This window comes from Nannospalax galili, unplaced genomic scaffold (genome assembly GCF_000622305.1).
Source record: "Nannospalax galili isolate Female #2095 unplaced genomic scaffold, S.galili_v1.0 scaffold291, whole genome shotgun sequence".
Classification (NCBI taxonomy): Eukaryota; Metazoa; Chordata; class Mammalia; order Rodentia; family Spalacidae; genus Nannospalax; species Nannospalax galili.
Window position 1 is genome coordinate 3890731 of NW_008330588.1, and position 22270 is coordinate 3913000.

A 22270-nucleotide genomic window follows, 5' to 3' on the forward strand; every position below is an offset into this window, starting at 1 on the left:
GATTTGTTTATTTTTACTTTATGTGTATGTTTTGCCTGCATGTATGTAAGTGTACCTGTATCATACAATACCTGCAGGTGCCAGAAGAGAGTATCAGATTCCTTGGAACTGGGGTTACAGATGGTTGTTAGCTGCCACGTGGGTGTTGGGAACTGAACCCTGATCCTTTGGAAGAACAGCCAGTGCTCTTCATTGCTGTGTCATCTCGCCAGCCCCATAGCACCTACTTTTCTTCCACTTATTTTTTATCATATGCTATCTTGAATTTTGGAAAGGATGGGATACTAAATATAAATTAAATATTCATAAATAAAAATAAATTGATGAATAAGGAAATTTCCCCTGACAGGGTGTGGCTGCTTTATCTGCCTCGTAGGCTGGTAAGGGTGTGACCTGCCCATCTCTCCTTTCCAATAAGATGTGAAAGCTTGTGACTTGACCAGGTAAGCTACTTTGCAGGGCTTGGGAAATCCTGAGTGAGGCTAAAAGAAGTTGACAGGGAGTAGAACTGACTAGCTCAGGTTTAATCTCCCTACTTGTTCTGGTGATAGTGAAGTGATAGTACATCGTTGTTCATTAAGCACTTGTGCATACTGGTGTTACATCTGATGTCCAGGGTCTAGGAATGACAGAAAGTGTAGACTCCAGGGACTAGCTCAGTTGGCCAAGATCAGTTGATCAGGCAGGGTCTGCTCTTAAGTTTTCTAGCCAGTTCTAAGCCTCATGAAAGAGGTAAGCTTACAATGCAGAGTGGGGATAGAGTGCATTAGGAGAGTCATCCACAAGGCTGTGTATCTATCTGGTCCTCTTTCTTAGCATAAATAGGAGTCTTTCTGAGACTGGCTGCTATGAATCTGGCTGAACTTCCCTTTCTAAACATCTTATCTCTCTAGGACTCCAGAGAGCCATGAAGCAGCTAAATTGCCTTCTGGGTTTGAAAACAAGAAATAATTCACGGAACAGAGTTAAAGGAGGGACTCTTAAGTACCCAGCATGCCCTTTATTTGCGGGGTTTTTTTTTTTTTTTTTTTTTTTTTTTTTTTTTTTAAAAAAAAAAAAAAAAAAAAAAAGAGGACGATAAATCTTTCACTGTGATAACCAGGCTGGTTGAACTCACAGAGATCCACCTGCCTCTGCCTCCCGAGTGCCAGGACTACAGGCATGTGCCACCATGCCTGGCTATGCGGGTTTTTTTGTTTTTAAATATTTTATTTATTATTTTTATTTTATGTGTGTGTGTGTGAGTGTAGTACCTGCATGTATTTAAGTGCATCCATGTCATGCAATGCCCAAGGAGGACAGAAGAGGCTGCTGGATCCCCTGGGACTAGAGTTATGGACAGTTGTTAGCTGTCTGTGGGTGCTGGGATTCAAATCTGCAAGAACAGCCAGTGTTCTTAACCACTGAGCCATCTTTCCAGCCCCTTCACTTGTGTTTTATGCCTAAGGAAGGCACCACCTTTCTCATTTAACTCATGAGCAGGGAGTCCTCAACCACAGTCTGTCCCAAGGTCACTGATAGTCAATAGTGGCTGTGATTTGAACCTAAGACTTCAGACTTTGTGATGGTTTGTATTTACTGTTGTCTTGACAGGATCTAGAATCATGGAAGAGACGAGACTCTAGGCAGTTTGTGAGAGATATTTGTGATCAGGTTAATTAAGGTAGGAAGACCAGTTCTGGGGGTGGGGCAGAGGACGGGGACAGAATTCCCTGGGTTGCAGTCCCAGATTTCATAAAAAGGAAAAAAACCTAGCTGAGCACCACATTCATCTTTCTCTGCTTCCTGACTGCAGATACACGTGACCAGGTGCTTCACCTTCCTGCCACCATGTCTTTCCCTCCATGGTAGACTTTACCCTCAAACTGTGAATCAAAATAAACCCTTCCTTCAGTTGCCTTTGTTAGGTGTCTGGTCATGGCAATGAGAAAAGTAACTAATACACACTCCTTAAACTAGCCCTTCCCCGCTTCCGTCTACTGTTTCCTCAGCCAGGTCCTGTAGTTGGGGTGTGGGTACTGTTTCCCTCTTGACCCCTCTTCTCATGGCTTTATGGTTTTCTTTCCTTCTCTCCTCCATCTTCTGCCTCAAGGTAGCTATTGAGATTACCAGCCCTCCTGCCCTGAAAATTTTTCTTAAAATTCTAATAAAATTGTCCTAAAGCTTCCTGTTGTGTCCATTCTTAAATTCTTTAATGAATGAGACTAAGAACCCTATAGGGGGTGCTCTTTCCCCGTTCCATGAGCACTCACTGTGAAGCCCCAGAGCCTTGGGAGAAGTAACCAAGGTTCTCTGGACTCCCCTGGAGCCTGGTGGGGGTGGGGAGAGTGAGAGGCAACCCTTAGAAATTCTTACTTTCTGAGCAGGCGACTCCAGCACCATACCGCATCCCACCCTCGGGGCAGGTCACTTCCTCATCGTGGCGACAGTGTGCCAGGGACAGTTCAGTTCCTGAGCACTTCACTCCACTCATGACCACTTTGTTGGTGATATCTCCATGCCAATACCAGGTCTCCTGGAGAAACCAACAAAAGAAATCACCACCGTGTCACTTTATCACCTTCAAACGTTGCTCTCTCACATTCTGTCAACTTTTGGCATAAACCCCCAAGGTTTTAATGAACTCATTTTTCAAATGGAGATGGTGCAGAGTCACTTATCTCAGCCATGTGGTTAGCTGGTGGTAAAATCAGTGAACATCTCTATCTTTTGGCTCTACGCCTGGATTCTGCCATCTCCCTGTTGGGAAAGTAGAGCTAAGTTTGTAATCAAACCACTGCTCAGTGTTCTATGTCAGGAATGGCAGGTGCTCACAGGTCATGTTGCTCACTTCCTAGTCCTGTGCCCAGGCAGACATCACTAATCAATCATCTCCTCTAAGCCCAAATGTAATCTTGGAATCCTTGACACACTGCTCCCTACCAATTGATTGGATTTGCAAGAGAGGAGAAAACCATTCACATTTAATGTGAATCATTAGCTATCTCATAAAATCCAACTTCTGGATTTAATTCTGGGAAAAGTATTTAATAGGGTGATTCTACACAGTCCGAGGACTCCCCAAGTGTATGATGCCAAGACTTGTTGAGTCCCTTCCAGCAACAGTACTTCAAAACGTTGTTAGGCTATTCTTGGAGAAGTTTCCAGTAAAGTAAGAAACAGGGAGGAGGAGTCAGGTACAGAGCTCAAGACAGGGTCTTATTACGTAGCCCCAGCTGGCCTGGAACTCACTATGTAGATCATTCTGGCCTGGAACTCACAGAGATTTGCTTGCCTCTGCCTCTCAAATAAAACAAAATATTTTAAAATTGTGACTGTCCTGACTATGTGTAGACTTTTCTTGTCACTAATTCCTACGAAGTAGAATACAGCAATGACTTGAATAGCATTTACACTGCATTAGGTCCGACAAGCCATCTACAGGTGAGGAAATACAAGAGAGGATGAGTGTAGGTTCTTTGAGAACGCTGAACGATTCGATTGGAGGAACCAGAGCATTGTGGAGATTGGTATCTAAGGGGTCTTGAATCAATCCCCTGGAGATACTGAGGGATGACTTGAGTTGTCTACATCCTTTTGGCTCTGCCTCACAAAAAACCTCTACAAGACCCTCCTCATTCTCCACATGAGCAATCCAGTGTCATCACTGGCAGTTTGGGACTGACATCACACCCAAGACCATCTCTCGCCTCCAGCTGAGGCCAAAGTGTTTTAGGAATGCACTGTTAGTGAACAAAACCAGTTAGCCAGAGGATCTGTTGCCTGTGGCAGTTGGTCATTCTCCTTGGAGAATCAGTGTGCCCAGCTTGTCATTAGCAATGTTACCATAAACATCACATTGCCCTGAGAGGCAGAGCTCCCAAAGGATGTGTGTGTGCTGTGTCTTTCTAGAATGTTGGATTGAGGAGGCACAGGCAGGGGGCACGTGCATCCCTAGTTCAGGATTTAGCATCCCCACTGCATGTGACTTGGGCTGAGGCCCAGCCGTACAAGACAGACAGGCTTAGCAAGGATGCTGATTTCCTTCCTCAGATCCCAGGTAAGGCCAGGTGGGACTAGGAACTGAAGTCAAGTTAGCAGACAAGATGGACCACAAACTTTTGTCTTGCTTAATGAAGACCTTCAGAGCTTGGACATGGAGGACTCTGGATCCTTCATTCCATGTCACAGGTAGGACAACTGAGGCACAGAGGAGTGGGTGCTTTGTACCAGTCTATACAGGGCTGGAGCTGGGAATAACCCCAGAGCCTCTAGCCCAATCCTGCCTATGACAGAGAGCTGCAGAGCAGACAGGAAAGGCCAGAGAGTTTAGCGGCTTTCCCTTGAGTGGTTGTGTCATTGGAGAGAGGCCCTGGGAGACAAGGGCTCTGGACACAACTTGAGATTTGCTAGCATATCAGGGGGAAGAATGAGGTAGGGACACCAGGAAAAGGTTCAGCCAAAGAGTGCATCAAGGGAGTAAGCGAAGACCTTTGGAGTGTTAATCCTAGGGCTAGGTGGTCCCCATTTTCCTCCAGAGTTACTTCTCTTTGCAGAAGGCACACAGAACACCCAAGGTTCAGCATGCAGATTAGAGTGGCTCTCAGATAACAGTAAGTGACCCATATGTGTCCAACCTGCAGCCAATGGGCCACATGAGGCTGCATCCAGTCCAGGATAGCTATGAATGTGACCCAACACAAAATCATAAACTTACTTAAAATATTGTAATATTTCTTTACAACTCAGTTATCCAGAGTGAAATTGGTAGATGACAATGTTGTGTCTCAATGTCAAAAGCTTCGATATACCTGGAGCCCCTTGCTCTATAGCTAGAAACTGAGGCTGGGATAGGAGAGACTTGCCCCGGTATTTGGGACTGTTGGAGAAGGAGCTGTGGCTAGAATGAGGTCTCCTCTCTTGGTCCAGTTCGTGCTTGGTTCTGTCCCTTCTTTGTGACTGGGGAGAGTTCGTGGAAGAGAGGGGCTAACCGATGATGGGGGAGGCTACGGTTTCTCACCTGGAAGGCGTTGCTGGCGAAGCCCAGGCCCAGCTGTCGACAGACCACCATGGCTTCCACAATGCCCCAGTTCTGGCCACATACAGTCCCCCACACAAGGGACCCGTTTCTCTCTGTCAGTACCTCCACTCGGCCTTCATAGGGATTGCGGCCCCCGTTCAGGCGCAGCTGTGGACAGCAAGAGGAATGGATGAGAGCTTCCTCCAGCCCCAAGATAGGCATTCCTGCCTGGTCACCTAGGATTCAGCACATCCTTGAGAGCCCCCTGTGTGTGGTATTACACTATCATGGCATCACATTGAGGATGCCACCCAGGTGCATGCACCCTACCCTGAATACTGCTGGAAATGCAAGCACCTTCCAAAAGGCGACATGAATTTGTGTGTATGCCTCCTGGATTCCACTGAATCTAGTCGCTTACCCCATAAGTACTGGGCTCATAGTATGTGACAGGTGCTGTGTTTGAATGGAAAACTCACAGTCAGTTGGAGCATTCCATCCTTACCCTGTGCTAGTCCTTTAAGGACAGGGGTCTCCAGCTCTCACATAGCCACAGGGCACTGTAGTGCTAAGGTCAACTCCAGGGCAGGCAGTGGGGTGGAGTCTCAGATAAGGTGAGTGGTTTTTAACTTCCCCACCTCCAAATAATCTTCAATCCCTGCCTTTTTCAAGGATGCTTTTGTTCAAAGGCAGATAGCATTGGAAGGAGTTAGGGACGAGGTCAGACTCCCAGTGAGAGAAAGCCAGGACATAAATTCATTTGAATTAGTCACTGTCCACTGGGGCTTAGGACACTCATGATAACACCTGCTTTTGTCCCTTATGAAGCCATCTCTAGGTGTCTTGGCAGGAGCTGTCAGCCTCTCATTTGCATCCTTCCCCTGGGTCTCTGAGTCTCCAGCTTCCTGGCCTTGGGCCAGTGAGAGTATGTTCAGGACAGAGTACAGTGGGGATGGGGTGGGAGCTGCAGGCCTTGTTTGCATCCAGGCCTTGGGATCCTACAACAGGGTAGAACTTCCCCTTCTTTTGGGCCTGGCTTCTGGTTCCCACCTCTACCCTGGCAGTGCTGAAGGTCTTCATAGCCAGGATGTGTGATGGGGAAGTGAAGGAGAGGGTCATGGGTTCTTCCAGTAGCTTGGTGAGCCCTTGTGCTTACACAGGGTGATACAAAGCAAAATGACTTTCTATTGGACTTACTGTTTTCAAATCCCCTATTCATTGGACCCTGTCCCATTAACTGCACTTAAGGCAAATGGTTTCTTGCCACTACCAAGGGGACCAGGAATTCTGGTTGCAGAAGGCAGTGGGATCCCCAGGTCTCCAGGTCTATGCTCAGTGCGAAGGCTCCTGTCATCTGGGCTCTCTTTGCAAGGTTTCAAGGGACTTTCCCTCTCATCCACCACTGACTGGGTGGCATTTTCCTAGACTGGCTGGCCCTGTGGCAGTATCCCTCTCTTGGGTTCTAAAACTGAGGGAAGTTTCAAAGGCTCTCGCTAAAGAACATGGTTGCTATGTTGACTCTGGGCCAGGAACACATGTGGCATTTCCCAAGGCCCCAGGACACTGCTGTGGTCCTCCAGGGCTGACCAGGCCTGGAACCATATCTGTGATAAGGAGCAGGGTTGGACAGCTCCGGATGAATCCCGGCAGTGTGGGCTCCAGGGGTCATTCTTGCTTTGTTTAAAAGAGCGGTATACACAAGAGTGGCTGGCTGTGGAGCCATCTGGGCAAAGAACATGCTTAGCCCCATTCAGATGCTAGCTTTCCATCTGCCATAGTGAGACCCCATGAGGCCTTGGGGAAAGCCAGATGTGTCTGGCATGCACCTTGTCCACTATCAATCACCCAACCAAGAGGCCAGGAAGGTAAAACTTTCTCACAACAGCCTGGGCACTTCCCTTCTTGCTCCTTTAGTTCTGGGTAGCAGACGGGGGTATGAAGGAGTGATGTGTGGACAGCTAAGGATGGAAACACCTCCCCTTCGGGCTACACTGTGCTCCCGATAAGATTGTGGGCCCTGTTCCTTGACCTCCTCATATACCTCAACCCTCTGTCTTCGCAAGATCTTCCCATGATCCCATGCCAGGACCCATGCCTGGCACTGTCCTCCCTGTCAGGGTAAACTTCTTAGAAGAGATGACTCTCTTGTTTTTGTGCCAAACAGTCCCACATCTATTTTTGGAAGCAGTAGAATAGGAGGTGAGGAAACACAATCCTGTTAGGGTATGTGGAAGTGGACATTCTAATTCAGTGCACTTGAGGGCCAGGATACAGTTCAGGAATGAACTACAGGTAGGTAAAGGTCCTGCCCAGGTGAACGGCTCTCCTGGGAAACTGCCTGCCACGTGCTACTCACCACTCATAGAGCTTCTTGCTATGGCTCTTCTCTCCCAGCAGTGGAAGAAATGAGGCTTCACTGTGATAACAAAACCCAGGGCCTTGTGTGTGCTGAGCAAGCCCTCTACCAACTGAGCTATATCCCCAGTCCCTACTTTCCTAATTCTTATGCAGAAGTCCTAATCCCTCATGTAACTATATTCGGAGGTGTGGCCTCTAAGGAGACAATTAAGGTCACAAGAGAACACAAGAGAATGTTCTAGTTCAACCAGACTGTCATCCTTATAAGGAGGCAAAGGGACACTGGGGATGCAGCATGCATAGAAAAAGGTCACATAAGGACAATGAAAAGGTGGCTGGATGCAAGTCAGGAACAGAGGGGCCTCAGGAGACACTGAGTGTGACAAGGCCTTGACTTGGCTGTATTCTTGGAGAATTGAGAAGAAACCAATTCCTGTTGGTGAAGTCAGCTCGTTGGTGGGTTCTTTTTTGGAAGCAAAGCTGACTGATATGGTGATAAGGCTCAAATGTTTCATTCTGCTCAGTATGGTTGCTGGCATGCTTTGGGGCCTCATGGTTGGCCACACGGTATATGGTCAGCGATCATGGCAAGATAATTGGACCCACCCAGTGGAATGTCTTTCATAGGGAGGTCACTTGAGCGAGAACCCAGAACCAAGAAATTCACAGGGGGTTGAGCTCAGGGATCATAACCTTGAACCTGGGTCCTGGGGAAGATATTGGTGGTGGGGGTACGGTACTTCCACCACCACAACCAAGCACCCGGCCTGGCTAAGCTCTATTGAGCATAAAAAGGTTCTTTGGCTGAGGTCTGTCACTGCACTCAGCTCTGACCAATGCAAAAAGGGCCTCAGTCCACTGAGACTCACAGCACATGTTGCAACCTTATCAGGGCTCCCCTAGAAGACTGCTGGGCATTTCCAAAGAGCAGGCCTCCCTGTGGGCACATTTCTGCCACCCACAAGGAAATGCACAGATGTCTGCTGTTGGGTTCCTACCTGTGACCAAGTTAAGGATGGTGAATTACACCCACAGTCAGAAATGCCTTGGTGTGCTGGTGGTGTCAAGGTCAAGGACTGCTGTCCTGGCAGAGGCCTGGCACATCTTGTGCCATGACTTGTCTAAATTTGATCACTATTTAGATAAGCACTTGATGCCCATTCTATGCCAGATATCACATATTACATGGCAAATGCAAGGCCTGGTGAAGAGCATCATGTAGGAAATTCCAGATGTTTCATAGCATTGGATAGACTGTATGGCAAGGGTGGGAGGAAGGAAGCAAGGCCACCCTAGGCACTTCAGAGCCCTGCCTCAAGGAGAGTGGAGTCTGTCTCTGGTTGCAATTCTGCTGACACGCCCCGCCCCCAATTCCTGCTATTTACAAACTGTCTGTATTGTACTCACACCAGAGTGCTCTGTGAATCTGCTTGTTCATGTGGCTCCTTTGGGTCCTTGGATAGAACCCATGCCAAGGGTATCACAGGTGTGGTACACCATGAGTCCTTTGTGGAAAAGTCTGAGCTCCCACTGCACCACGTGCTTAGTCCCAAAGCAGGGCTCAGTCCAGAGGAAGAGGTCAGATACCTGCCACTATGGGGTGGCATTTGTGTGTTTGCTCATTCGGCATGCTTAGAAATGCTAGGTGGTAATAACATTGAAAGTGACAGGGGCAGGGCCTGCACCCTCTCTTGAGTTCATCTTAGAGCCCTTAGTACACCTTGAGTAGCCCTTTAGAGTAAGGCCACCTGGTCTGTACTCTGGGGCCTCAGCAGCACAGGTCCCTCTGGGCATCCCTTCTCCCTCACCTTTTTCTGGAAGCCCATAATGGGGATGTTGCATCTCACACCAGCGTCTTCCTCATGGTTGCAGCCCTGGGACTCCGTGTTCAGTTTGCAGTCTATGATGGACTTCTCAGTCCCCGTGCACTGGACCTCATTGAGGTGGATGGGTCCAATCCCTGGGGAGAGAAAAGAAAATGCATGCCCTGAACGTGTCTGAAGGAGGTTTCCAGGAGCAAGTAAGAAAGACCCTGTCAATCAGAACCTGCCTCTTCCATCCTCAAAACATTCCCAAGCCAGGTCCCTGGAGAGCACATTGCCAACAGGGGACGTACTTCTGCCACGAGAGCAGGTAAAATTCATCACTAAACTGCTGTGTGGCCTTGGCCAGGTCTCTCAGTGTTGTGGTTTGAATACATAATGTCCCCTACAAGCTCATGTGTTTGAACACCCCGTTCCCAGCTGGCACTGTTTTTGGAAGACTGTAAACTTTCAAAGGTGGAGCACTGCTAGAGGAAGTGGGTCACTGGGGTGAGCTTTGAGGTTTTAGGACCAGGCCCTACTTGCTGCCAGTTTTGTCCTTCCTGACTTGGGTATGAATGTGACCAGCTGCCTCATGCTCCTGCCACTGTGCCTTCCCTGCTATGATATCCCTTCCTACACTTTAAGCCAAGATAAGCCTCCTCTTAACTTGCTTCTTGTCAGGTTGCAGCAATTAAAAAAGTAACTAAAATACTCAGCCTCCCTGAATACTGGGTTTCTCTAAGAGTCAGACTAGATGATGTCTCATTTTCATTGTGACTCCAATAGTCTAGGTATGTATGAATCTGAAAGCAGTGACTGAGGCTATGCATATAAGAAAATAGGTAGTCTATACAAACTAGGTGCTCTGAGTTAGAAAAGGGAAGTTTTAGGGGCTGGATAGATGGCTCAGTGATTAAGAGCACTGGCTGCTCTCGCAGAGGATCTGGGTTTGATTCTCAGCACCCACATGGCAGCTAACAACCATCTGTAACTCCAGTTATAGGGGATCCGACGCCACTCTTCTGATCTCTGTGGACATTGCACAACAGAGGTGCATTTACATACATGCAGGCAATACACTCATACACATAAAGTAAAAATAATAAATAAAATAATAAAAGAAAAGGGGAGTTTTAAAATATAGTTATGTATGGTACATAGGAACACTACAAGGGGTGGTCAAGAACTCAGGGCTCAGACATACTCTGTGAGTGAAGGAAGAAGTCAATACCTGACCTAGGAGAGGTAAGGTGTGGAGAGGCCCCCGATATCAGCTGTCACCCTCTATGGAAGGACACAGCGCCCATGGGAACCATGCAGGGAGGTAACTGCCTAAGTCCCTATCTTTTGGTCACCTCCAGTTCTGTGCTCTGTGATGGTCAAACCCCACTATGCCTCCAGGCACTGAACATCAGGAGCAGGGGCGGGAGTGGATCTGGATGGGCAGACATGAGTGACATATGCAGCAGGGGCCCTGGTGACAATGCAGGCATTAATCTTACTGGAGCTGGATAACAAATGAGTCTCCACACTGGGAAGAGGGAACTTTCAGGCTCGTCTGCTCACAAAGGCAGCACTATTGTTGAATCCAGTGGTCTGATCAGGCCTAACTCTTCACTCTGGGGTACATCAATACCCATCTTTTAGAACCCTATGCTGTCACTATTTCCTTGCCCCCTGAATCTCCCATCTCTGTTGCTGTGGTCCTGTCCCTCAAGTTCTAACATGTTCTCAAACTGCCATCTTTATGGGGCCCTTGTGTGATTGCATGCTGCCCTCAGGCCTGGCACTATCTTTGTAGGGTTATCTTCCCCAGCCTGTTTCTCCACCAGCCCTCCCCATTCTAGGGAATGACAACCCCTAACACCTGCAGCATTGTCAGTACCCCAAGATCATCTCTGGTACCTCTTCCATCCCAGATAACCACCCATCACATTCTGTTCACTTCCCAAATCCTCCCTCATTCCTCCACCATAACACCAACAATTTCATCTTCCATGGGCAATGATCAAACAACTTTGGGCTTCCCTCCCTCTGCCTTGTTCCAATCTCTTCCCCACCCAGAATACCAGGAGGGTTTTAAATGCATGTTGGGTCAAGTTGCCCCTTAGGAAGCAGTGCCCAGAATCCATAGGCGCCTGTTGGGCTTGGAGGCTCAGCTCTCTGCCCACTTTTCCAACCATAGGCACAAGGTCTCAGGCCCCTCCCACCACAGCCACAGAGGAATTAGGTTTCTCCTACCTCAGTCATGGTGGTCCTGTGTTCCTCCACAGAGCCAAATGATCCTTCTCCCTCTGCCTGGCCCAGTCTCCCTCTCACAGCCCGCCTACTGACTCTCATCCATCCTTAGACAAGCCTTTCTGGCCACAAATCTCACCTCCATTTGTGTTGGTTCCCTTGCGTAGCCCCGCTTTGAGCAGTCTGTTTTAACTTGTCTCCTGTTATTTAATATTGATCTGTGTACAGATGTGGCGACTCACTGCGCACCTGTCAGCCTCCATGCCACAGGCTGGGGACTCAAAGGAGGATAAAGTAGAGCCTGGCCTGAAAAGTTCCCAGTGCCTGGGAAGGCACAAAGACTTGAGATATAATGTGGTCAGAAAAAAGATGGAGATGGCCACAGGTACTTTGGCACCCCAAGGAGGCCTTTGCTCTTACAGGGGAAGACGTGTCTGGAAACAGCCTATATCTGGGTGTACTGAGGCCCCCAACTGATTTTTAAGTGAAAAGTGCCAAGTTTCTATTTCTTTAGAAATCTATAAATGAAGAGGCTTCCAATTCCTTGGAATTTTATAAATTTATAAACACACTTCAGGGAAAACCGTTGGAAGAATACAAGGACTCAGAACCCTTGTGTCAAAGGCTCGAAATAGAGATTCTCTGAGGTGAGCAACGGCCACAGCCCATGGACTGAGTTGGGTACAGGAAGGAAGCAAGGGCCTGGGCACCCATGGGATCAGGGCTTGCATGATGAACTTGGGGATAATGGTAGGGGATGTGGGGATGGCTGACATTTACCAAATACTCCACATTGAATCCTAAACATGGAGCAAAAATGAAATCATTCAATCAAGCATCTCCATGAAGTGAGGGATGTGGGCACCAAAAGACTGGCCCACTGAAGGAGGCAGCATGCACACCAGAGACTGATTCCCAAGAACTAAGTCTCTGAAACTCAGTAGAGCCAGGATGATGCCTAGGAAATGGCTGAGCCCGTCTGGTCCAAGTGCCTGTTGCTTTCCTCCTGTGATGCTTTCTGGTTGATTTCCGTCTCATGGAGGGCTGTCTCCTCTCTGTTGACCTAAGAAAAAGCTTCCAAGTGACACCTCAAGCCTGTCTGTGACCTCCATGGTAAAGCCTCACATAACCCTGCCCTTGTCTACACCTCTTTATTCTTGGCATCTCTCCTTCCTGAGAAAGTGAGCTCACAGTTATCCTGAGACTGAACCCAACCTTGTGATTTAAGGCTGGGGTGACGAACAATTCTTGGGAATTGACAACCTTTTCTGAGCTCCATTTTTCCATCGGATAACGGCCATACTAACACCTTTCTTGCAGGGTTACGAGCATAAGAAACAAATAAGACTAAGTATGTCAGGCTGCTAGGGACCTTGGAATTGGAGAGCGTGAGAAACAAGGTCCTTATTTATCATTGCATTAATGTAAATTATTATTTTTTAATATATTTTATTTATTATTTTTATTTTATATGTATGAGTCTATTGCCTGCATGTATGTAAGTGCACCCGTGTGATGCAATGCCCTTGGAAGTCATCCCTGGAACTGGAATTATGGACAGTTATTAGCCACCATGTGGGTGCTGGGAATTGAACAGGGACCTCTGTAAGAGCAGCAAGTACCAAGTGTTCTTAACCCGCTGAGCCATCTCTCTAGCATTGATGCAAGCAATTCTTGATTCAGGTTCCTTCTTTCTTTTAAAAAATATTTTATTTATTGGGGCTGGAGAGATGGCTCAGCAGTTAAGAACACTGGTTGTTCTTGCAGAAGACCCAGGTTTGAATCCCAGCACCCACACGGCAGCTAACAACTGTCCATAACTCCAGTCCCAGGGGATTCAACAGCCTCTTCTGACCTCCGCTGGCATTGGACAACATGGGTGCACTTACCTACATGCAGGCAATACATGCAGACACATAAAATAAAATAATAAAATAAAATCAATAAAATAAAATAAAAATAAATAAAAATTTAAAACTATTTTATTTATAACTTAAAAAAACTATTTTGTTATTTTTATGTGTATGTGTGTATTGCCTGCATGTAAGTGCACCTGTGTCATGCAATGCCTGTGGAGGTCAGAAGAGGGCATCAGATCCCCTGAACTGGAGTTACAGTACAGACAGTTGTTAGCCACCATGTGGGTGCTAGGAATAGAACCCAGGTCCTCTGCAAGAGCAGCAAGTGCTCTTAATCACTGAGCCATCTCTCCAGCCCCCTCCTGGTTCCTTCTTATTCCTCCCCCCTGGATATCAGCTCTGGAGAGCTGAAGCCATAACTATTAATGTTTGAGACAGATGAGGTCTCCATTTAGGATACAGCCTAAAAGCACTCTGCATGATGGTAAGCTTCAACTGCCAATTTGACAGAATCTAGAATCACCAGGGAAGGGAGTCTCAATGAGGAACTGTCTAGGTTAGGGTGAACTTTGGCATGTCTGCGGGGGATTGTCTTTATTACATTAACTGATGTAACAAGACCTAACCTAAAAGTGGGAAGCACCATTCCCTGGGATGGGATCTTGGCCTGTATAGAAAAGGGGAACGTGAGCTGACTGTAAGCTTGCATGCATTCCTTCTCTCTTGGTCTGTCTTGAGTGCCTGTTGCTGAGCAAAAACAAACCTCTCTCCTCTATATTGCTTTGTCAGGGTATTTTATCATAGCAACAGAAAAGGAAACTAGAACACCATGGATATGTAGAGCTGCCAGTCCACAGCACAAAGGGGAGTCCACAGCTAACTCAAGAGCCTGACATGCTTTGGCCCCCACCTGACAAGTGCTCAGTCTTCTGGCTTAATTTCTATGAAAGTCTTCATGGCTCTCAGGCACGTAGACCAGAGGCCTTGGAAGCAAGGCTCGCCCTCCTGACGTGTGAGCATTCATGCTCATCAAAGGCAGTCCAGAGATGGGAGCCCCAGTGCATCTCATCCCTCCCCTGCTGCACACAGTTCTGTGGTAGGTGGGGGTGGATAGGGGAGATGGTCCTTAAAGACCTCTGGGTGTCCAGCTGTATCCTGCCCATGGTGTCAGTGGGCTTCTGGCTCACTCTGCTAACCTGGAGTTGACTTTCTACATCCTTGACCTTCAGCTTTCAACAACTCTTGAGTTCTGAACCACTTCTTAAATCTGTTCCTCTTCATAGAACCTGCCTCACCTCTAGCTTGAATGCTCTTCTGCCATGGAAACCCTGGTTCAGGTGAGCAGCAGTGTTGTAAATGGAAGAGCCAGGAACAGCCCAGTGTGGTGGAAGAGCCATGAACAGCCTCTTGGAGCACTGTCATGAGCTCTGTGGGTCTTCAAGGGGGGCTTAAAGAGTCAGCTAAGCAGGCTTTAGTCTAGAAAGTGCAACAGAAGAGCACATGCTGTGCTTTGCACATTGTGAAGAGACTTTTCCCCACAAGCCTTTGCTTTGTTTTTATGTATACGGCAAGCCTGTCGCTGATATTTCTTACTGTGAGCAAAAGGGTTTTAGAGCTATTTCTCTAGCAGCACTGCCCTGATCGATACAGTAACCAGTAGCCACTCAAAATGTAGCGGGACCAAACAGACAGGCTGTAAGTATAAAATATAGGTGGATGTCAAAGTTGTAGTATTAAAATGTAAGCAACCTTAATAGCATTTTTATTATGAGCTGAAATAATATTTTGGATATTTGGTTGAAGAAAATATATTAAAGTTCACTTGACCTGTAATGCTTTTCATATAGCTACTAGAAAATTCAAAATTATATATGTGACTTACACTATTTTTCTGCTGTATGGTACTGGTTTAGAGGGCTGGAATTTCTTTGCCAAGTGTTTGTTCAGTTGACCCTACTTGTCCAGCTGGAATCTCTCTCTGTCTTTGTCTCTGTCTCTCTCTCTGTCTCTGTCTCTCCTCTCTCCTTTCCTCTTCTTCCCTCCCTTCCTCCCTTCCTCCCTCCTTCCCTCTCTCCCTCCCTTTCTCCCTCCCTTCTTCCCTCCTTCCCTCTTTGGAATGTCTTCCTCCCTCTTTCCCTCCTTCCTTCCATGAACATCTCTGGAGAATTACCTGTTGGGCACAGATTCTAAAGACAGGAGCTAAAGCACATAGGCTCATCCCTCACATAGTTGTAGCAGACAGTTGGGGCTTTCCTGAAGTACAGAGGTCAGAGTCTTCCATGACCTAACATCCATTCTGGTGCCACTGGAGCCAGACAGAGCCTCACATATCACCCATTCAGCCACCTTGTTTTACAGTGAAGAATCCCTGGACCAGAGGCTGTTCAAGGTCACCAGACAAGTAAGTAGCCAGCCCAGGATGAGGACTCAGCCTCTGCCCTTTCACTACTCATGGGTTTGGGTGTGGTTACTTGTTCCATCAGCTAGGGCCAGTACTGAGGGACTGACCCTATCTGCTCTGGGACTTGTCCTTGAACATGGTACTTTTCCCTTCTAGCCTACTAGAGTCACCCACACAATGTGGCATAAGGCAGATAAATCGTCCCATGGTGCTTTCAAGGCCAACATCAAAAAATACCCAAGGCCTCTTCTTCCTAGAGTTCCCCAGGCACTTGTAAACCTCTGGCTGCTCTGGATAGTGAAAGAATTAGGTCACATAGCACCCACCCATGACACATGGAATGTCCATGTCATCAAGAGCTTGTTTATGCCTCTGGATTAGTGGCCCTTGTCCTGTCCTTAGGAAAGCACACACTTACATGTGGATCAACCAGCACAGTGGACTGTGAGAACATTGACAAAGCTGACTCTCTCACTGGGACCAGGGAAGAGAACAGATTTTCAACTTGGCATAGCAGAAACTGCCAGGTAACACAATGTGCTACTGAAGTCCATCCCAAAGTGCCCACCCTTCAGTGCACACCCAAGACATTTGCACAACAAAGGATCAAATGTGACCAGGACTGAGGAGGTCAAAAGAAGAATTAGAGGACTTGAGTTTCAGTCTGTCTGTTGACCTTTGGGGCTCTTCCATGCCTCAAATTCCTCCTATGATGGACCAGAGGACCTCAGGTCCTCTCCAGCAGGGCCAGTCTATGACCTTAGGACTGTCCCCAGTTCATAAACTTCCTCTCAGTCCCAGGGAACCGTTTAAGAGTGCCCAGGGCAGCTAAGGGCATGGCTTGCTGCAGGGGAGTCCAACAGCTGAACTAGGACAGACAAGCTGCCCCACTAGGGTGGGAGAGGTCTGTGTTCTTTACCTGAGCTGGAGGCTAAGTTCAACCAGGATTCTGGTGTCCTACAAGAGGAAAACACTGGAAAGAGGAAAAACCAGGCTTTCAGGACCTGGTCAAGTGGGGACTTACTTCCTTCAAGCTGCAGTCAATGACCTCACCACATTCCTTTCCATGGGGGTGATGGCTTCATGTGTGTGACAGTATGGGTAGGAATGGCTTCCCCTCACAGCCTAGTATTCTCCACCCCTGCCTGTAGCCCAAGCCCTGAGCTCACCATGGCAGCCCATGAGCTGCAGCAGCTTTTCTGCTGGTCGGTGCTGAACAGGGTCCCAGAAATGACCTTGACTTTTCTGCTCTCAAACACACTTCTCCAGGGAAGGGCTGGGTACTCAGAGAGCTGTTTGGTCTCGGGGGAAGGTTCCTAACGGACATGGACTTTCAAAGGTGAGTAGCCTTCATGGGGCTCACAAGGGAGGGGTTGAAATCTGCTGTCCCGAGGTAACAGCACTGTTCCAAGAATGCCCCCATTGAACGCCTCCCAAATCTTCATTCTTTGCTTGCATGAAAGATTCAATTGGGACACTTAATGAAAACCAGGACCTTCTCATGACTATCTCATGACATCAGAGAGGGCCACTCTGTTGCCTCTCTCTGCTCTCAGGGAGCCAATGGTGACAAGGCTGTAGCAGGATAGAAAAACAAGTTCTATCCTGGTTTGGTTCTTCTGTGCGCAGGCCTGCTTGATGCACTCAGAGGTCTTCCTGGAGGAAGGGCCTGGGATTCTGGCTTTCCCATCGGAGATGCTGAGAGTGTGGGGTGGGGAGTTAGAGACTCGGGCTGAGGTATTCCCTGGCTGCTGGTCCATCATCTCACCTTGCCCATTCATCCTTTCTCTGGGCCCCAGCTTTCAAATACATAAAATGGAGACTAGGTGTTCTCTAAGGTGCTGACTGCGGAGGGGCCTGAGATTCTCTATGGATGGGCTCCTATTGCAGGGAGGGAGCAGAGTACATGGAGCCTGAGGGGGTCAAGGCTACCAGCTGGACCTAGGCTCCCAGGGCCACACTTGCCCATAAAAAGCCCTGTATCCGCAGCTACCCGTGTGCTTACCTTGCCCCAGCCGGGAGCCGGTGACAGCCTCCTTAGCAGTTCCGAAGCCCAGCTCTCTGCAGACCACACTGGCTGACACTAAGTCCCACTTGTCATCACAGACGGTTCCCCATTCTCCATTCTTGAGCACCTCGACGCGGCCCTCTCCAACCTGGGCTCCACCCCTCAGCCGTACCAAGGGTTGCTGGAGAGACACATGGTCCTGCTGAGTGCAGAAGTGACAGGTCCTGCAAGTTGTCACTGGCTACTCCCTTTCCTTTCCTGCCAGATCCCAACAGTTTAAGAGTTGAAAGTGGTCAACTCGTTAAGGGTTGGGGTGGCACAAGCTCCCTTTGCAGCCTCTCACGTGCCTCTGTCCATGTCCTGCACCACCAGGGAACCCATCGGAGACTCATCAGCTCATCAGCCACTCCCATACTCGGCTCCCAGATCCCACTAATCAGCAAGTTCTTACACTCCTGACTGAAACTTCCAGTGTAGAACTATAGAGAAAAGCTCCTACCTCTAAAGTCTGTAGATTATAAACAAATTCCAATCCTCCTGATTGTAACTGAGCTTTACAGTCCACCCCCTTGGTATGGAGCCAATAGGAAGTGGTGATTCCACTGTGTGTAAGGATGGAGGCAGGAGGGAGCCCACAGGAAATGGCAATACAGAACTAGACAGCGGGGGCCTTACCAGGAAAGCCAGACCTAATCAGGACATGACTCAGAGCAGGGATGCTATACAGGATGGGGAACCTCCTGAGTTAAGAACAACAGCTGTCTAAAACTTCCTGAACCCAGTCCAAGTCTTCAGAAGACGCAGCCCCTCAGGCATGCAGAGAGGGCAGAGGGGTGTATGTGGCTGTTTAGATGCCCCCAATCCTTACTCACTGTCTGGAAACCCCAATCCCCTTCTGGGACTTATACAGAAGTAAGACCCACCCCTACAAGCTCCATGAAGTCAATGGATTATGTCTTATAGGACAGGAGATGGCTCCACCTGTCCACACACACAGGTCTGCATCAGTTTCTGTGTGTGCATGCACAGGTTGTGTATACCCGTATGTGCAAGCCCAATGTCTAGTGTGTGTACACGTTTGTGTGTGTATGGATGTATGTACATGCATGCGTGCATGTGTGCGCGTGTGTATGTGTGCGTGTGCGTGCATGCGTGCGTGCATGCGTGTGTGTGTGTGTGTGTGTGTGTGTGTGTGTGTGTGTGTGTACTGGGGAGGCTCAGAAGTCTTTGAGGCTCTGAGTCATGCTTATGCTTATCGGGGGACTGTGCAGCCACTGCAGTCAGATGGGAGCACAGTGCTTTGTCTATCATGGCCTATGCTGTCCTCAGCCTGTGACTTCCTTCAGCTCACCCACTGTTGGCGGGGATGAGGAGTGCCTAGCTGAAGGTGGTATGTTTCAGGCCTTCATATTCACGCCTACCTGGAGGATCAAGGCACCGTGCAAGAACTCCTCTCTCCATCCTCCTGCCATCTCTCACTCTTCACATCAGCACCTTCAGGCTGGCCTCACAGCTCTCAGGACAGGGTGCTGTGATACCACCCAGATTTACAGATCCCTGCCCCTCACCCCCGACTGCTGAGTTCAGCACTAGTGGGAAAAGTAATGGAAGGTAGGTGAGTGTAAAGCAACCAGTGGCTTCAGGAACTTTTATTCTTACTTTAAAAAGCAGAGCATAGTGAATAAAATAACTGGTTACAGCCTCTGTTTTCTGTGGAATTGTGACCGTCTGTGACCCCTTTCCTAAGCTGCCTAGCGGGAAGTGGGATGTGGGGACCCCTCATACTCCTAGGAAGACACCATCATGACCTCAGCTGGATGGAGACAGAGTGTCAGATAGCCTAGCCACAGCCCCTGGAAGTGGCCAGATAGAGAGCCAGCTGGCCCTGGAGTGAAAACAGAAACCAAGGAAAATGTGAGGTCAGCCTCCTGCTTCGTTCACTGCTTTGGTATGAACTTGAATTGGTTACTTTTAACAGTACAGCGGAGGAATTCCAAAACAGTAGGATCTGGTACTCTGGATGACACATTGAAGAAAGCTCAGTGTGGGGAGGGGAGGAGGGAGGTTGGTGGTAGAATGAGGCCATCCAAACACATGGCAGAGGAAATGAGGGCTGGGGGCAGGGCAGGTTTAGGAGGGCTCAGAAATAGCATTGTCCAGCACTGGCCTGCAGATGTCTAATGGTGTGGTCATGGTGCACTTCCAAGACCTCAAGGGAACCTAGGAAGCCAAGCTCACTTTCCAGAAGCGTCAGAAAGTCAAAAGGTCTCTCCAAATCAGTACTACACCCTGGGCTGAAGGATGGACTCTCAGCATGCACTGCACTCCTCTCATTTAAGGCTCCAGGACTTTCATCCACACAGCTCCCAGCCTGGGGGAGGCACCCATCATGGACTGTCAGAGCTTCCCCTTCCTCCAGTTTCCTATCTCTGTGAGGTACCTTCAGAGGAGGGTGAGGCAAAGGATGAAGGATGGGGCAGGAGGGAGAGGGGAGAAGAGACACAGGCATTGGTCTGATGCTCTACCAACTAACCTTCCTCCAATCATTCTTTCCCCTGGCATAGAACTCACCCTGCCAATGTGATGTTGAAGTACCCAGGTTTCATTTGGCCTGGGGACTCAATCCATGACTGAGGTTTTATGAGACCCATGATTCAACCCCAATCAATGATCAACTCCTTTCTCCCTCCTCTTCCCAGGTCCTGTTCTCATCCAGCTGCCCTATACCAGCAGTTTCAAGAACGTCCACCCACACATGCACGTCTGCGTGCGTGTGCGCGCGCACGCACACACACACACACACACACACACACACACACACACATGGCAGGACTGCTGTTTGGTGGAATTATGGAAACAGGAGAGCCTCTTCATGATTTTGGAAGGGTGACAGAATGGGGATACTATCTCAGAAGGTCAGTCCCTATTTGGGATTATTAATTTGTGCTGGGGAATCAGCCAGTTGAAATGGAGGAGCTAATTTGCATGGGAGGAAACCCAGCCCCACCCCCTGTGCTCTCTCATTCTGACACACCCTCCACATACACCAAGGTAAGTACAATGTGGCCAGTGGCTGGATGGCTAGAGCAGGATAATGGCAGGTTTTCTAGCTGGTGGAAACTTTGCAGTTGTTATCTTTTCTGCTGTCTAATAAACCAAAACAGGTTAGAAACAACACAGTTGTCATCATATGCCTTGGGGAGTCACATCCTACCTCCTACAGTTCCCAAATCCTAGATGCTTTCTCTGACAAGAACTATGTAGGACCACAAGGTCCCTACCTGGCTACCCCACATCATTGGCTCATGCTGGTCGATGGGCAGAGCTTAAGGTGCCTGTGATGACAACAACAGGGTGATCTCCTTGCCCAGAGATTTATTTGCCCTCCATAGAGGGGACTCTGATTTTAAGTGAGGCAGCAACAATGGCAGTCTCAGCTGGGGTCAGCGCTCTCTCTCTCTCTCTCTCTCTCTCTCTCTCTCTCTCTCTCTCTCCTATTCCCTTTTCTAATCATTACCCCTGCCACCAGCCAAGTGCCCACACCCCCTGCCCGGCTCTCACCTCTGGCTTGTAAGCTTTCCGGAATCTTGAGGGTCCATCAGGGCTGAAGACCTGGCCAGGCACACAGCTGACCACAGCTGGCTGCCCATTCTCACAGGTGGAGTTCTTCACAGGGTCCCGTGACACCGGTGGGCCCAGCTTGCAGCTGGAGATGTGAGCCTCGGTACCCGTGCAGTTCATGGAAAAGCGCCAATAGCGCAGCTTCCTTCTCGAGGCAAAGGTTCTGCAGAGGGCAGGAAAGGGTAGGTGACCAGGGTATCCTGCCACCGCTGGATTCCATCCATCTAGCATATCTAGCTCCCAGAACCCAGCCATGCCTCAGCCTCCCACATGTTGGGATTATAGGCACCACCTCTCCTTGTTTTTCTTTTAAAGGCAGAATAGTCAGTCGTTAAAGGATTAAGGTTGATAAAACTTTTTCCTTAAAACAATAGTCAACCAGTAAGATAACTAAGCCAGTCCAATGAGAATAGCATCAATCCATTCAGGACACAGCTCCTAAGGACTGACTTATCACCTCTTGAAGGTGCAACTTCCTAGTACTGTTAATTGAAATCAACTTAAGTCCTGGAGGGGATAGCCGAGACACAACAGTATTGTAACAGGAGTATCTCTGAGCAGCCAACCTGGGAAGGGCAGATGTGGCCCAGCCTCCTTGGAAGAATCTGCTTTGTCTTGGAGTGAATGGTATGTGAACACAAAGGAAGGGAAAATCTTACTGATTTCTTTACCAAAGTATGTGTCTTGTAGCAATTCTAGCATACCTATGGGTGCAACCACTGGGATCTTTGAAACACAAACTATATTGGAGCGTTCGGGATGTGTGCTTACCACAGTGACATCATACAGTAGAGACTTCCACAAGAGAACTATTATTAATTCCAGAGCCACTACCCCCTCCCCACTTCCTGTAAGGCCCCTGCACTGGGAAACCTCACCTCCCTCCTGGACATGGGTGGGAGAATACACTAAGGGGAACATGAGCTGTTTGAGGTCAGAGCACACTGACCCCACTGCTGGCTTAGGAAGCGCCATCTGTTT

The 22270-nt window shown here is 48.5% G+C and overlaps 1 protein-coding gene across 4 annotated transcripts in view; it reads right to left on the minus strand.

Annotated features, from left to right (window-relative positions):
• The window catches only part of Loxl2 (lysyl oxidase like 2), a 96351-nt gene that overhangs the window by 19134 nt on the left and 54947 nt on the right, over positions 1 to 22270 (minus strand). For 2 of the 4 annotated variants that reach the window (XM_017802675.2, XM_029554849.1), the window contains exons 5-9: positions 21230 to 21452; positions 17666 to 17870; positions 9166 to 9317; positions 5000 to 5167; positions 2356 to 2515 (exon numbers count right to left, since the gene is read on the minus strand). In XM_017802675.2, the coding sequence (XP_017658164.1) occupies positions 2356 to 2515; positions 5000 to 5167; positions 9166 to 9317; positions 17666 to 17870; positions 21230 to 21452 (908 nt within the window). The remainder of the gene's footprint in view (positions 1 to 2355; positions 2516 to 4999; positions 5168 to 9165; positions 9318 to 17665; positions 17871 to 21229; positions 21453 to 22270) is intronic. The other 2 variants (XM_029554851.1, XM_029554856.1) reach the window with 2 other exon arrangements.